Consider the following 15,651-nt stretch of genomic DNA (forward strand, 5'->3'; position numbering starts at 1 on the left):
GAAAGAGAGGTGGGGGAAAGACTGAGGAGAGCTAAATGAAAGAGAGAATAAAAATAGAGGCTGAGAGGAATCCTCATTTTTCATTTCAGCTGGTGGACTCGATGCTTCGAGATCAGACAATCAGACCTGATGGCTTTGGGAGGCTCAGTCAGCTTAAGGCTTGGAAAATGATGGGAGGATGATGAGGAGGGTTAGAAAATCTCAGCGAGGAATAGAGCGAGGAGGAGGAGGAGGAGGAGGAGGAAAGAGAAATGATATTGGAGTAAATAACAGCAACACAGAAGGACAAAGGATTCAGAGATGGAGTTTGCAGAACCATTGCAGAAGAGGAAGTGGAAGGATTTTTTGGCTTGGGGCTGGGTGTGGGCTTGCAGTGTGTCACCAAACAGACCCTGATCCAACCCTTCCCTGGGCGTAAACAGCCGGGTGGAAGGTGAAGGACAGCGAGGACAGCGAGGACAGATGGTCAGACGGAACCATGGAATTTCTTCTTTGAAGAAACCCGTCAGCGTTGGGTTTATGTGTCCTTCACCCTGATCCCGAAGGAATAGCATTAAAACACCATCTCCCCACCCTCCCTTCCTTCTTCCCCTTTCTCTCCCTCTGTCTCTCCTCTCTCCACCCCCTCTCTCATTAAAACTGTGCGCCTCAGCTTCTAATTAAATCCCACTTGAAAGTCTTAAAAGTCAGACTCAGATTGATTCAATTTGCATTTCTGAACAGGGAACATTGCCTAAAAGGATTAATAAATTGGTTCAAAATGCTTCTTTCTGCAATGTGCTGTTGTTGCTTGTAAGACAACGCCCATCCGCTACCTCTTTTTCTCACATTCTTTCACTCTTTCAACACATTCACTCTCACTTATTCACATGCAGACAGACACGGCCTTAAAAAGCAGTGAACCTGGGTGCCCATTCATCCATTTGTCCAGACTCACACACTCACACAAACACACTCTTCTCTGCAATTTCAGCCTTCAGTCGTCAATTGAATTCACATGTTTGCAAAGAAATAAAGAAATAAAACGGCGTGGCTTTAAAAGCAGGGAACGCACACCCACAAACACAACACATCTTGCACCTGCACATACACACTTTCTCATGCATGCTTAAAAGCAGGCACTTCCACACTCGCCACATTCACACGCAGCAGCGTAACACTGTTGGCAGGCCTCCAAATTCTTCAGCAGAATGTGATGGAAGCGTTCAGCGGTGGATGGGGAGGGAGGATGAAGCAAAGGAGAAAAAAGACGAGAGGGAGGGAGGCAATCGCTCAAATGATGCACACTGGGGGATTAAAACAGCAATAGGAAGATTGGCATCTCAGTGGTGTTGACGTGCCACTGATGACTCACTCTGGTGATAATATGCTGCTGCTGCTGGAGGAAGACTTGCCATGGGTCAGCGACTCCTCTCCCTCAGGGCACAGCGACTCCGCTAACTCACCTTCTTGAGTCCAGCAACCTCACAAGCCTGTCGGGAATGACTCTCAATGGCTTTTTATTTTGATGCATCCTGAGCCTCCTTGTGCTGAATTAATTCTCCCAAAATGTATCTTAGATTTTGTGCAACATTAACTATTTTCAGAGTATGAGACAAAGGCCATGTCCACACATACACAGGAATTTGGTAAAACTGAGATTTTCCTCTCTGTGTTCCACCAAAACAATCACCTACATGTACCTGTTTACAAAAACACACAAAAGAAACTGTCTACTTGAAACTGCACGGACATAACGGGAAAAGCTGTCAGCTTTGTGATGCAGCTGCTTCAGAAGGCTTGTTTTCAATCAGAAGGCTGACTAAAGATGATGCTTCCAGCAAACCTCAATAATCCGCTGTGATCTGTAGTGAAATCCGTAACTAGCTCTATATTTATAGCCATTGACAATATTAACATATTTAACAAAATGAGCCCAATCTGCCTCGTAAAACACGTTGGCCAAACAGAAAGCTGCTAACATCAAACCAAGGCAACCAGCTGCAAAGTTTTCTCTTAGTAAACTAATCTAAGGTGCTCTGGTGTCTTGTGAAGCTAAAGAAAGAGGATAACTCAAAGTTTTAGGTGATTTCAAGTCAGGTCCATCAAAATCGATTAGTTGTGACAACATCAATAATGAAATGAAAAATTTCCAAATGAAAATTGTAAAACATACATTTTTTTTATGAGTGTTTTTACTCTGTTTAACGTAGTGTGGGCTAAGTTCAGCAGATAGATGGTAAAGAGGAAGACGTCGGGATCGAACCTGTTGTGGCTGCGTTCATAGACTGTGAACAGCAGTGAACATAATCCACCCAAAACCACTTATCCTCCTTAATTATGAAGTTTCTGGTAGTTTTCCAGCCTTACGTATAGAAATAAAGTCCAGAAACAAAGTTATTCTGAGAGATCATTTAAAATCTGGATTTGGCATCATCATCTTCTCGGACAGAGAAGCGGGTTTTGAACAGAAGCTGTGCAGATCTTTGCACATGCACAGACGTAATATGACTGAATAAATCAGATATACGGGTCTACATGCACGAACACAGCGGTACAGGGAGAAACGTGCTAAACCTGATTTCTCATAGTCTGATCATGGTAGTTATCGGACTCGGATGTTGCTGTTTACATGACCCCTTGAATTATCTGATAACTGCAGATTTTTGATGTGCATGTGAATGGATCTCTTTATGCGATGATGTTTTTCAACTTCTAACCAGAACTCGACGATCTTTGTGAGAACTACATAGATAAACACAATTATACAACTAATGGCTAATAACTTCAGGTCATTCTGATTAACAGAAGTTTTATTTATATAGAGGAATGTACAAATGAAATACACTTCCAGTAAATATTTAATTTACTAGCAATAAATCCAGTTTATACTTAAACAGTGTATTCAGTGCTGTATCATCACGATAAGTCTTTACTTTTGTTTTTAATATGAACGATTATTAGAAATGACGGACTCCAGGAAGAACAGCTGCAGCTTCTTGATGCCGCTGATGGGGATCTTATTAACAGAAAGAAAGAAAGAAAGCGAAACATTAGACCAGGTACTGGTGGAGAATAATTTGTACATTTCATTTTTAAGTGAACTATTGTACACACAATACTATTACACCCTGCCCACAATGCCATATCTGCCATGTTAGCAGGGTGCAAACAGTTGCACAGATGGTGTTATACTGTATGCAAGGACTGATATATAAACTTATCCCATCTTTTATTATCTTATTACAGCTCCTGCAAATTAACCTAAAGTTACAGCGACGTGGAGGTACGGGGCGTGCTGCCGCCCTGATAACTGAGGATGGAGTCAGACTCAAACTGTCATGTCATAGCATAAAGGTCTCACAACAAAACAAACTACCCGATAATTCAGCTCAATGGAGCAAGTATGATCCCCCGGGGCCCGGACACTGGTGGTGGATGGGCAAAGTTAGGAGGTGGCAGAAACTTTTGATGAGGCTCCATAAGAGGTGGAGATGAGGAGTAGACGGGTTGCGAGCCAGACACACCGCAGAGAGAATGATAGAAGAGAGTTTTAAAGAATGAGGATCAGGCTGATTGGCTGGAATAGTTGCAGGCAAGAAGAAAACTGACCAGAGTTGTGATGGCAGAATTAACAATGAGGTGAGTTTGGCACTGTGGGAAAAAGGAAGAAACAAAAGCAGAATTACAAAAGCCAAAACATCAGGGCATGAGGGAGACACGAGGGAAAGCATCTCCTTTATTCAACCTTGGAATGAGCTTCCTCTGTGATGACAGATACTCAGATAAATGACGTTATCCCTGTACTATATGAAATTTAGGGTGATACACAGTCATCTATATTTAAATGTCTGTATATGTAGATGGAATAAGAATTATCTTTGTTTACCTGCTGAATTTAAAAGTCAACAAGGCTACCTGCTATATTTCATTATATCATGTGAAAAGAAAGAAAAATCTACAGTTTGTCTGCTGACATGAAATAAATTACAGCAAAAAAGAAAGTCAGACTAAATAAATGGGTGATGTTATTACTTCATTACAACTTTATTAATGTTTCCCATAAATGGAGAAGAAAAATTTGCTGTTAAGAACCATAAATTGTACCAAATTGAGAGAATGAAATCTTGTAATTGTTTCACTTCGCTGTCAAATGCCCCAGTGGCCCGTTTATACATGGGGGGCCTGGAGGGAGGGTATGGTTTTATCAGGGGGGTGGTAAAGGAAATGATGTGGTCACATTTGAATCAACTGGAAATATTTGTAATGTAACAAGTTGAAAAAGGTCCATAGAAAGTAAGTTGCTGGTTTTGAGTTCAGTATGTGGATCCTGGTGTGGTAGGAGGGGGATCAGGTTTGGGGTCTGTCTCCACCTGATCTGTGTCCTTCTTCTTTACTGAAAGTCAGAAATATCTCTCTTTTTCTTAATTTGTATATCTTCCTCTACTAAACCAGACTGGTTCCAGGATCTATTTCTCCACATTTTCATGCTACAGTTACTTTAAAACCAGAATGCAGCCTAGCCTTATGTTTAAATGAAACTGGATCATGTAGCATTAGCTTAGCGCTAAGTAGCGTGGATACTGATGTTCTCTCTGTGCATCGTTATACTTTATATTCAGCTCTGATGTGAAAATCTTGATGAACTGAGTTGATATTTAGTCCCTAAATACACTCACTGAAAACTATATATGACCTGGTTTCCCCACGTTAGCTTAAAACTATTCTAGTGCTAGCATAGAACTAGATTAGCACTGCTACGTAGCTTCATGCTAGTCTTACAAAACATTAGTAGCTGTACCAGCAAAGGGACAAAATCTCTTCTAGAAATCTGCAGCCACATGTTTTTAAAGAATAAATAATTAGGAAACTACTTTAATTGTTACTTCAAACTGATGCTGGTGATACTAATGATCCATGCATGTCTGGAAAGATCTTTGTTCCCTCAAAGCTGTAAAACTTGTGATGTTGTAGCTCCACCTGCGCCTCTATTGTTGGAGTAATTGCTTTATTCAGAGTTGGTTGGACATTTTCCAATATTTAAATTACTTTGTTTATTAATTATGAAAATCAATCATGAAAGTAATGAAATATGATTGAATTCTTAGAAAGAGAGATGACATTGGAGAAAAATAATTATATTACTAGATTAAAGCAAGAAAAAAATAGATATTTTTTTAAAATATTTCCTGGGATGGATTGGCTAACAGTTTTGTGCCTGCTTTAAAATGTAAAACGTTGAGCTAAACATTGTTATGTGCCAGAAATTATTCACACTAAGACCCATTCTAAGATCCATTCTAGTAAAATGATCATATGTTCATAGTCACTGTAGATCTAATGAAAAGATTGCCTTGAGCTTTTTTAAGAATATAAATAAATTAATTTATACAAATTATTTGCTGTATTTCACCTCTGCTGTCATGTTTCCCATAGAAATGCTTCCTGCGTCTAGCTGCTGCTTTACTGCATCAGCAGAGTAGAAAGTGTTGCCTTGACTCTGCTCCATACTTTAGTCATATTCATTAGATTGTCATTGCGTAGGATTACATTACTAGTCCTGCATCCTGTGAGGACCGAGCAGCACATGGCCTCTCATCACTGAGGTCACAGGAAGGGCTGATTGACCTGTATTCAGGACATCGGTGAGGCGTCAGCTTGCCTGCTTTAGAGCAACACTGACCTCAAGTGGTGGGTTTTAGAATCAAACTATGAACACAGCACTCTCACAGTTCATTATATTAAGTTGTTATACACTCTACTATTATGCTTTTAATCTGCTTATATTCTGCTGTTCTAATTATGCCTAATGGTGACTGAGAGCCAGTTTTAGTTTAACAGTTAAAGCTGCTTTGTAGTCAGCGTTCTGCTTCATTAGCTGAGTTAGAGAAAATTTGCTTGTGTGCATTCAACTATTTAGTCAGTAAATGACATAGAAAAACAAATGACCTTGAATAAATGAGGCTATAAACTCTGCTTGTGTGCAAATACTTCAAGTGTTTATGGTTGAATTAACAAAAATTAAGCTAAGGACCAGAAACCTTTTTTTTTTTTTTAGCTTTCTGTCCTGAGCTTAATTTAAAAAAAAAACTGAATTCATACCCCAGAATGTTTAAATTCAAACTTATATCCTAGAAGCTGCTGGAATACCATAGAAACTGGGATAATAAAGGGTTCTTTATTTTTGTCCTTCAGTTTAAGACTCTGAAGTGTCGCTCTCATTAGTGTGGCCAGATTGGATAAACTTTAAGGTAAGACAACAAAGACCTTCTATTTATTCATTTGTGACGCTTTGGTTTTTAAATATTCAAAGTGATGTAGACGAGGGGATTTATATTCTCTTATATCTAGTGATGTTTCTTGGTAGCTTTGATTTAAGCTTTATTAAACTGCCACAACAAAAATCTAAAAGACTTGAGAATCATCTCTGTGAGCAAATCTCATGAAATTAGAAAATAATGTTTAAGTATTAAGCTAACAACAGATAAGTTATTTACCTTTTCGGCTACTACAGCTTAATTATTTAAAGGAGCAGGTTACCACACATGTTGGTGATTTTAACCACTTCTTAGATGCTAGTTTTGACTTCATGTATGCTAAAGTCGGCTGGATGGGGGAAGTTAAGTCTAGTTACTGCTAGCTTGATTGAGATTAGCTGTTTGAGATTAGTTGCTAGGAAACTGATCCAGAGCTGCCTGAAAACAGCTGATGTAATGATAGCATTTCTAGCCAGCTGAATTTCTTATTAAAGTTGAAGAGAATATGTTGTTTAAATGCAGGGAAATATTTTGTGTCTGAGTTGGTTTATGTGCCATGTTTAGGAAAATGCTGAAATATGTGTCTTGGAGAACGTATGAGTGGGAAAAGTTAAATTTATTTATTTCTGTCATTTTGCCTTTTTGTCTAGTCAGATTGCTAATTTTCTCTAATGTTGTTTAATTTTCTAGTTTAGTTTCAGGCATGTTGACCATATTTTATATGCCATGTTCCTTAAAACAGGTACTTTAGTTTAACCTGAAGGATGTGGAGTCAAATAATCCAGGCCATGTAAAGTTCTCAGGACAATGAGACTGTTTGTGACAGTAAAATGTAAATCTAAATATCTATTTATTAATGAATAATTGTATTTTGGTTCCTTCTGGATTTGCTGGTGCAGCTGCTAGCCGGTTACCAACATGGCAGTCTAAACAAACAGCTACAGTCGGCTCTCCTCACACCAAAAACTCGTGAAGAAATTTATTGTAAAGGACACTTTATTGGGAAACTGTGAAGAAAAAAAAGAACAAAACATTGTTTCCCTCCTCTGTGTAAGTTGGTGCTTCCAGCTGAGCGTCACCATGTAAACGCTGGTCTACATTCCACATGACTGTAGCATGTCGCCTCGTCTATGTGTACGTTTAAACTTGTCTAAAACAATCAGTGGTACCTATTTTGTTTGCTTAAAGATGCTTGAAGATGTTGTTAGTTGTATATGCTTGTCTGGATGTATCTTTTTGGGGAAAAAGCTTAAAAGAGGAGAATATTTTCCTCCACTGTTTAGACAGATGCTTTCAGTGTTAACAGGAAAAGTTAAGATGCTCTGTTCACGACAGCATATTTGCACATGCTCATGAGCGTTGTCATTATCAGTGTAGAGGCAGCAGTGCTCCTTCGCTATGCCCGGCGACTTTGATTGATCATTGTTTTGATCAGCTTTGACTTTATGATTTATCAAGCCTCCAAGTGTTCATTTATCTACTTAGCACGCTGACGCCCCTTTATAATCCTCTCACTCTGTGTATCTGATACCGAATCACACACCATAAGCTTCCAGACAACTGACTGTGAAAAAACTCATGCTGACCTACAAAATTAAAGTTCTGGTTTTGGTGCATTTTTCATTTTTCTTCCAGTTCTTAGAGAAGTGTATCATTAAGTTCTTTGAGAGATGAAAAAGAATAACAGAAGTTTTAGAGGTGCAAAGAGAAAAAACAGGAAGAGGAGATGGCGTGGTTCTGCAACCTCCAGTCGTCATTCACAGATCCTGCAGGCCCACAGTCAGACTGGGCAGCACCAGGGTATACCTGTACAGGTACGCCAGACCGAATACGATGCTGGTGACATGACTTGATCTTAAGCCTTACTGTGTTGTGTTTTCTCGCTGTGACGTCCAGCTGGTCAGTGAACAGGACATAAGGAGCTGCAGGAGCCTCTGCTACGGAGCTTATATTGGCAATGAGAGTCGGACCCTTGAGTTCAAACAAGGCGAAGGTAAAGCTGCATCACACAGCATGCACACACTTCTCTTCCCATTCATTTTCTGTTTGTTATTCATTTCTAGTCTTTGTTAAAGGTGAAATATCGAAACAAAAACTGAATAGGGACATTGTTTAACATCTCTACTTGAAAGGGATCTAATGTTGGACTTTATCTGATTTCTTGCAGATAAATAAAAATAAAACTAAAGATTAGAAACAATCAGTAGCTGAGAGTTGGTGAATGTGTGTGGTTTCTATCATTTCCACCAGGAGCTTATCTGCAGGAGTTCTTCTACAGGCACGTCTGCGTGTACGGCTGTGCGTTCCTGAACTGCGTTGGCGGCTGCCTGCTGGTGGGCGTGCATGACAGCGGAGTGGTGCATGGTGTGAAGCTGAGCCATGAAATGGAGGATGAGGTGCGGCTACACATGGACGACGCCATTAAGACCTTCCAGCCTGCACTCTTACCCTGCAACTACACCCTGGACTTCCTTCCTGTTATCAAACATGGACAGCAGAGAAGATGGCTCAAGGTGGTGCGCCTCACCTTCACGCCGCCTCCAGCCGTCGAACCCATCCTGTTCCAGTCTGGCTCGGGCGAAGTGTTCATAAAGAGGGATGGAAGCGTGCAGGGTCCCCTGAGCGTTTCCAGCATTATTGAGTGGAACAAACTGGTGAGCCTGCAACACTGATGCAACATTATTATTAGATCTAACCCTACGAGTGCTGATAAGCTGTGTTTGTGTGTTCCAGATGTGGGGCAGTAAGGTGAAGCAGCTGGAGCAGTGTGTGTACCAAGCCAGATGTGAAGCTGGGTGCTTCAGCTGGTTCACCGATCCACAGCATCATATTGTAGCTTCACTGCCTACCAAGGCTAGAAGGACCAACAGTGTGGAGATGAGACTGAGATCAAGTCTGAAGCTGACAGCTGGCGCTCTCCAGCCAGATTCCAGACCAGGTCCTTCAATCAGCTGCCTCAACATAAACAGAAGGCACTCCACATAGATAGATTACGCCTTCTGAGATGTACACAGCAGAATAAAGAGTCATTTTTTAAATAATCCTCTACTTATAGTCTCATTTAGTCTTCATGCACAGTTAGTATTTGACAGGTTAAAGCCTTTGTTCCAGCATTTTTCCTTGAGGACCCCTTCAAGCAAAAAGCTGTGGACCAATCATGTGCACTGCTGCATTCCTCACACATTTCATGGTGCAGGAGAAATCCAGGTTAGCCCTGGAGACATGAACAACTCTACTACTGTAGCTCCACCAGCTCACTGGCCTCACTAAACCACAGAACATGGACCAGAACCAACCAGATGCACAAGCTGGGGCCTGACTGTAGCTTTTCAAATGTTGGTGTATAGCAGCACTTTGGGACCTGGGTTCAAATGTTTGTTTTCTGGTTCCCAAAACACTGCTTCCAAACCCAACCGGTCTCTGTGAGGACATGCCTTCGTGTTAACGATCACACAGAACCTCACTGAGCCCCTTGTTGGTCAGGATCCCTAGGTTGGGAACTGCTGCTTTAAATGATGATGCTTGAAGAAGGTTCCAGATTCGGGAGAAGGGGTTAAATATAAAAGGCTCGGTCTCACCGAGCTTTTAACTGAGCCCGAGGAACTGCCAGAAGCCGACCTTTGAGCTCTGGCTGAGGGGTTCTAAAGTCTGCAGGAGCTCAGACGAATTAATAGACTACTCAAACATTTAAAACCCAAACAGAGAATTTATAAATCTATTCTAATACGGATGGATCAGGGTCAACAGACCCATGATTAGATTTATTAGGAAGGAAAGTTTGAAGATGAGCTACACTGTAAAATCTAACAAGTTGGGTTTACTCAAAAATACACTTATGAAATCTTGTTCCCTAAAAAAAAGTCCAGTAAAGCGAAACAGGTGGAGTTTATAGAACCTATATTAACTCCGCAAATCTGAGTAAACAGACGGAGTTAGGCAAGAAGCTTAAAGTAGATCCTGGTTTTATTCTCAGTACACATTATAATTTCAAGGTGATGCATCTCAGATTAAACAATGAACTCAAAGGGTTTTTCAGGAACCTGGTGTGGACGTGGTCTTTGCAAGCCTACTGTCAGACCAGCAGCCCGTCCGTTACCGTGCTCATCTTGTATCATGGAAGGTGCAGCTCATCATCGACATGCATGCTTCACATTTTCTTCTTTAGGAATAACTCCTGTGTTATTCAGTTTGACTGTGAAGAACAATAAAAAAAAGAAGACTTAAGAAGAAACATTTTAGTTTTAATGATTGGAAAATAGGCATGATGTGAATTATTGATCAACCAAACAAAAACACACTTTTAAAAACATCTGAGTAACTAAAACCAGTTCAAGCTACTGAACTAAGAGCAGAAAGCTTCATATGATGAAGTACCTCTAAATAAGATGTGTAATTATAATACATGTGTTCCTGGTGAAGAAATGAAGGAGGCACAAAGCAGAAATGGAAAAAACCCAAACAGGATGATTGTGTTTGAAATGATGCAGCTGCATCAGATCACAAAACAACGTGTGAACATCAGCTCTGCAAAGACCAACTCTGATAAAGAAGCAGAACCGAATTACATGTTTTAAATATGTTGTTTTTTTTTTTTTGTTTTTTTTTTTAACTAAATTATAAATTTAGCATCTGAATGTGGAGCTGAAATGGAGACTCAGCAGACCAGCAACGTTTCTCCATCTTCTATTGTCCAGTGTTGGTGAGTGTGTGTGAATTGTAGCCTCAGTTTCCTGTTCTTAGCTGGCAGGAGGCACCCGGTGTGTCTTCTGCTTCATTCTGGTCCAGACAACTGCTGCTCGCTGGATATTTTCTCTTCTTCAAACCATTCTCTGGAAACCCTAGAGATGGTTGTGGGTGAAAATCCCAGTAAATACTCAGACCAACAACCATGCCACGTTTAAAGTCTTTTAAATCCTCTTTCTTCCTCATTCTGATGCTCAGTTTAAACTTCAGCAAGTCGTCTTCACCATGTCTACATGACTACAAGCTGACATGTGAGTGGCTGATTAGATGTTTGTGTTAATAAGAAATTGAATGTGTGCACCTAATAAAGTGGACGACAGGTTTTCTAAATAAGATAAAGTACACTGAGAGCTACTATGACATTCAGGAAACATGAAGCCTTCTCTGGCACAGCTGCACAAAGGAAACATTAACTGTGCTTTGCTGCTGTTCTCAGCTCCAACCCTGCAGTGCTGCACTGCAGCCAGCAGGGGGCAACAGTGCATCAGCAACGTGTGAAGCCTCCTGTCTGGTGGAAGGTGGAGGCAGTGCCCACTCATTGGTGATTAAGGTTCTGTTGATGAGTCACGAGGAGAGGGTGGGAGGGACAGAGAAAGAGAGAAAAAGGGAGCGGGGTTAGGAGGTGTGGGTTGGGGAGGGCTGCTTGCATTACCTCCAGGTGTCCTCTCACGTTGCCAGGAGGCTGACAGATTTCTGCTGTCTGGCCATGAATCTGCCTGTTCCGTGCTCTCCTGCCAGGGTCCCTGCTTGTCAAATAATCTACAGCTCACATCCAGTCAGAGCATGCAGAAAGTCTCCTTTCAGGCCACAGGTCAGATCCCCCGTCCACAGTGACATCAATATCCTCCAAATCATATAAAAGAAATCTTCATTTGGTTAAATTGGTTGGAAAATCTAGGAAAAGTAAAAAATAAAATAAAAAATCCCAAAATTGGAGAAATCTGGTTTGTTTTGGTAAAATTATTATTATTATTCTGTCCATTATGTTCTGTAAACACTTCGCCGGAGTTCCGTGGCATATTTCTGGTTTCTTCCTGCAGAGAACATCTGTGAAACTTGTTTATCTTCATCACCCACTTATCTCACATGCCTCATTGTGTGGTTGACTTAGCTGCAGCACACTGCATGCAGCAGCAGCAGCTGTGAGCTAGCTAAGCTGGACGGGGGTGGCTGACTAAGTCTTCTTACCATGCAGAAACTTTGCCTCCCTCCTCCCAACCTGCCCACACACCAAGTGTCACGTTGTGTTTTGTTGTTCTCATGGCCGAGTGTCATCACAGAAGAGCGATCGTAAGTGGACGGACACTCTGAGTCAAGGTTTAAGACCTGAAAAGGGAAATAACCTTAACGTTTTTGGAAACTGTTTTTGTTAAAATAAGTTGATGCAGGGGTGATCCAAGAGTTTAAATCCTCCCTTTTCTTCTATTTGGCCTCCAAACAGCCAGACTTTCGTTCAAATCTCTTTCTGTGGTCATGAGGAATTCTTCTCCAGACCTCCTGAAGGACGTTTTTTGTTTTTTCTCTCATTGTTACACCACTCCTTGCACCTAACCATTTTAGATTCATTGCTGTGTTTCCTTAGCCACTTAAAATGATCCAAAAAATAATTGTCCTGATTTAAAAACAAGGGCAAAACTCAAAGGCCACAAAATATATCCTCCTGGAGAACAGTGTCCCGCATTAGCCTAAATGGGGTTTACCTTCAAGACAAGGCAAACACGGAGAAAAGGTTTAGGTATGCACACAAGAACTGGACTGAAAAGGCTGAAATCTGCAGCAACAGGTCTGATGGAGGGACAGATCCTGTCCAGAACCCAGATCTTAACAGGTCTGAGTGATGGATCCTTCCCGCAACCCAGACTTCAACATTACTGAAGCAGTGTGGGATCATCTGGACAGAAAAAGGAACAAAATCAGAAACATCCGCAGAAGAACTTTGGAAAGTCCTTAAACCATTCTGGAAAACTATTCCTGAAAACTAGTTAAAGACAGCTAGTCTACCTATTCTAAGAGGGTTCAGAGTGAGTACGATATACTTAAATTTAAATTATGGCTGCAGGTTTCAGTAAAGGGCTGCACCTACTTCACATTTTCCTGATTATTAATAATTGAGGGTGGCTGAAGACGTTTTTCTGACAACATGTTCAAGGGTAAGACATCTTGTTCAATGATGGACTTCCTGAAACACAGTTTATTTATGACAACAAAGACAGTCTGTGTGTGTGTGTGAACTCACATGTCTAAGTCACTCAGCATGTGCAGAATGCACGTATCTGTGGATGTTTAGTGTTTACCATACAGACACTTCTTGCCTCTATTTGTCAAACATGAGCAACACGAGACGTGTCCCAAAAAAAGAAGCTTTATCGTGAAACCGACAGGGTTGCCCCCTTTCACCAGCTTAACACGCCTGAGTCGGCATGTGCATCTCACTTCCCAGAACCCCCGACGTCTGTAATCTGGTGTGTCTGACTCAGTGAGGCACATGGGATCCCGTTACTGACTCGTCATGTGGACCCCTCAACCAGATGTCCCTCAAACACACTGCCTTCAACAGCAGGTACAACATTCATGCATTTCAGTTCCCTGAAATATTTACTCCGTATTCAAACTGTAAAAGATTACTTTTTATAGCAGCAAGGACTCAGCTGAGCAAACTAGTCACACATTTACAAGGTGAAGTGTTTTATAAAGCTCTGTGTAGACTCTGACCTCCAGCTGACGAGCATCAGAGGACAAACAGCCACCGGTGTAAACAAACATCAAGGATATATCAGCTGGAACAAACCGGTCAGTGTCCTTTTGTGACTCCAGTTTGACAAAGCAGATGTACAATAGTGTGAAAGTGTTGGCACACACTCATTTTCCTTAAATCTGCCTACTGTTTGTGAGGTAGTGTTTCTGTCCTGGTTTATCACGCTGCTTTCCATTCTTGACTTCGCCTTGCGGTTGATGCGTGTACATGGGCCATGTGCGCGTGCAGCTCGTCCCAGATGCTCCCACATGCTGCACAAAAACTGTGACGTCACCCGCAGTCGTGTACACTGCTTAAAAATGACTAAGAAGAGAAGCGATAACCGGGATGTTTGTGACACACAACATTCACCACTGGCCTGAAAAATAGGAAGTAGGAAAAACAGTGGAGAATAATTTCCACAGACACAGTTTTAGAAGGACATCTGGAGAGTTTAAAGACCCACACCTGGAAACATGTCAGTGAGAGCAGATAGTCCATCTCCACCCACTCTTTCTTTATTTAGCTCTGTGAAACCAAGCAGCTACAAATGGGGAAACTAAGATTTTTTCCCATCCTCATACAGGTAGATTCTTGACTACTAGGGGGATTATTTTATGCCAAACCAGCAGTGTGACTTACATGCCTACTGTAAACACCCTGGCATTTCCCAGACATGTTTCATGAATGAGATGATGCAGGTAAAATAAAAGTTACGACAGACATGAACTACTCCACTACCGTAGTTCCACTAGCTCTCTAAACCACACAGCAGGTGGTGGAAACCTTCCTCAGAGGTTTTGCTCCATATTGACATGACAGCATCACACAGTTGCTGCAGGTTTGTCGGCTGCATCCATGATGAGAATCTCCCGTTCCACCACATCCCAAAGCTGCTCTACTGGACTGAGATCTGGTGGCTGTGGAGGCCGTTGGAGTCCAGTGAACTCATCGTCATGTTCTGGAAAGCAGTTACTTAAACATCAGCTTGGACTTTCAAACTTGGGCATGTTATAATTTTGGAAGGCAAATATTTGTTTTGGAGAGGAGAACAGTCTCTCAGGCACCTCAGCCCCTGAGAACACAAAGAAAAGTAACTGGAAGTATAAACTAAAAGTTTTCAACGTACAGGTTAGGTAGGAACTACGTCTTCTTCTGCCTGTAGGCAAATGTGAAAAAGACGTCACGTCACAGCAGCGTGGTTCATCCACTGCTCAGTGATCAATCAGTTGAGCCTGAAAAAAGACTTTCGTGATCAAAAAGTTATGCCTACAGAGACTGGGGGCAGGGGCGTTGCTAGACATACACTGTGTGCAGAATTATTAGGCAAATAAGCATTTTGATCACATCATCCTCTTTATGCATGTTTTTCTACTCTAACCGGTACAGGCTTGAAAGCCTACTACCAGTTAAGCATATCAGGTGATGGGCATCTCTGTAATGAGAAGGGGTGTGGTCTAATGACATCAACACCCTACATCAGGTGTGCATAATTATTAGGCAACTTCCATTCCTTTGGCAAAATAGGTCAGAAGAGAGATTTGACGGACTCTGAAAAGTCAAAAATAGTGAGATGTCTTGCAGAGGGATGCAGCACTCTTAAAATTGCCAAGCTTTTGAGGCGTGATCATCGAACAATCAATCAAAATAGTCAACAGGGTCGCAAGAAGCGTGTTGAAAAAACAAGGCGCAAAATAACTGCCCATGAACTGAAGAAAATCAAGCGTGAAGCTGCCAAGATGCCATTGGCCACCAGTTTTGCCATATTTCAGAGCTGCAACATCACTGGAGTGCCAAGAAGCACAAGGTGTGCAATACTCAGGGACATGGCCAAGGTAAGGAAGGCTGAAAAACGACCACCACTGAACAAGACACACAAGATAAAACGTCAAGACTGGGCCAAGAAATATCATAAGACTGATTTTTCTAAGGTTTTAT

At 41.4% G+C, this 15,651-nt stretch overlaps 1 protein-coding gene across 2 annotated transcripts; it reads left to right on the forward strand.

Annotated features, from left to right (window-relative positions):
* The first annotated feature begins 6,206 nt into the window (after window positions 1–6,206).
* On the forward strand, window positions 6,207–9,298 carry LOC121628287 (schlafen-like protein 1). Of its 2 annotated transcripts, XM_041967302.1 has the most exons (5): window positions 6,207–6,230; window positions 7,872–8,050; window positions 8,133–8,229; window positions 8,487–8,890; window positions 8,970–9,298. In XM_041967302.1, the coding sequence occupies exons 2-5, from the start codon at window positions 7,907–7,909 to the stop codon at window positions 9,219–9,221; spliced, it is 897 nt and encodes a 298-aa protein (XP_041823236.1). In that variant the 5' UTR covers window positions 6,207–6,230; window positions 7,872–7,906; the 3' UTR covers window positions 9,222–9,298. The 2 variants fall into 2 exon arrangements, with proteins under 2 accessions (XP_041823236.1, XP_041823235.1); XM_041967301.1 differs by lacking the exon at window positions 6,207–6,230 and having other exon boundaries at window positions 7,414–8,050.
* The last annotated feature ends 6,353 nt before the right edge of the window (window positions 9,299–15,651 follow it).

This window comes from Melanotaenia boesemani, chromosome 17 (genome assembly GCF_017639745.1).
Source record: "Melanotaenia boesemani isolate fMelBoe1 chromosome 17, fMelBoe1.pri, whole genome shotgun sequence".
Taxonomy (NCBI): domain Eukaryota; kingdom Metazoa; phylum Chordata; class Actinopteri; order Atheriniformes; family Melanotaeniidae; genus Melanotaenia; species Melanotaenia boesemani.

What these genes read in the sequence shown, in the direction of transcription:
- LOC121628287 (XM_041967302.1), top strand. Translation starts at nt 7,907, where the DNA reads ATGAAAAAGAATAACAGAAGTTTTAGAGGTGCAAAGAGAAAAAACAGG. An exon ending in ACCAGGGTATACCTGTACAG is followed by an intron (nt 8,051 to 8,132) that starts GTACGCCAGACC and finishes TGTGACGTCCAG; the next exon opens with CTGGTCAGTGAACAGGACAT. An exon ending in TTATTGAGTGGAACAAACTG is followed by an intron (nt 8,891 to 8,969) that starts GTGAGCCTGCAA and finishes TGTGTGTTCCAG; the next exon opens with ATGTGGGGCAGTAAGGTGAA.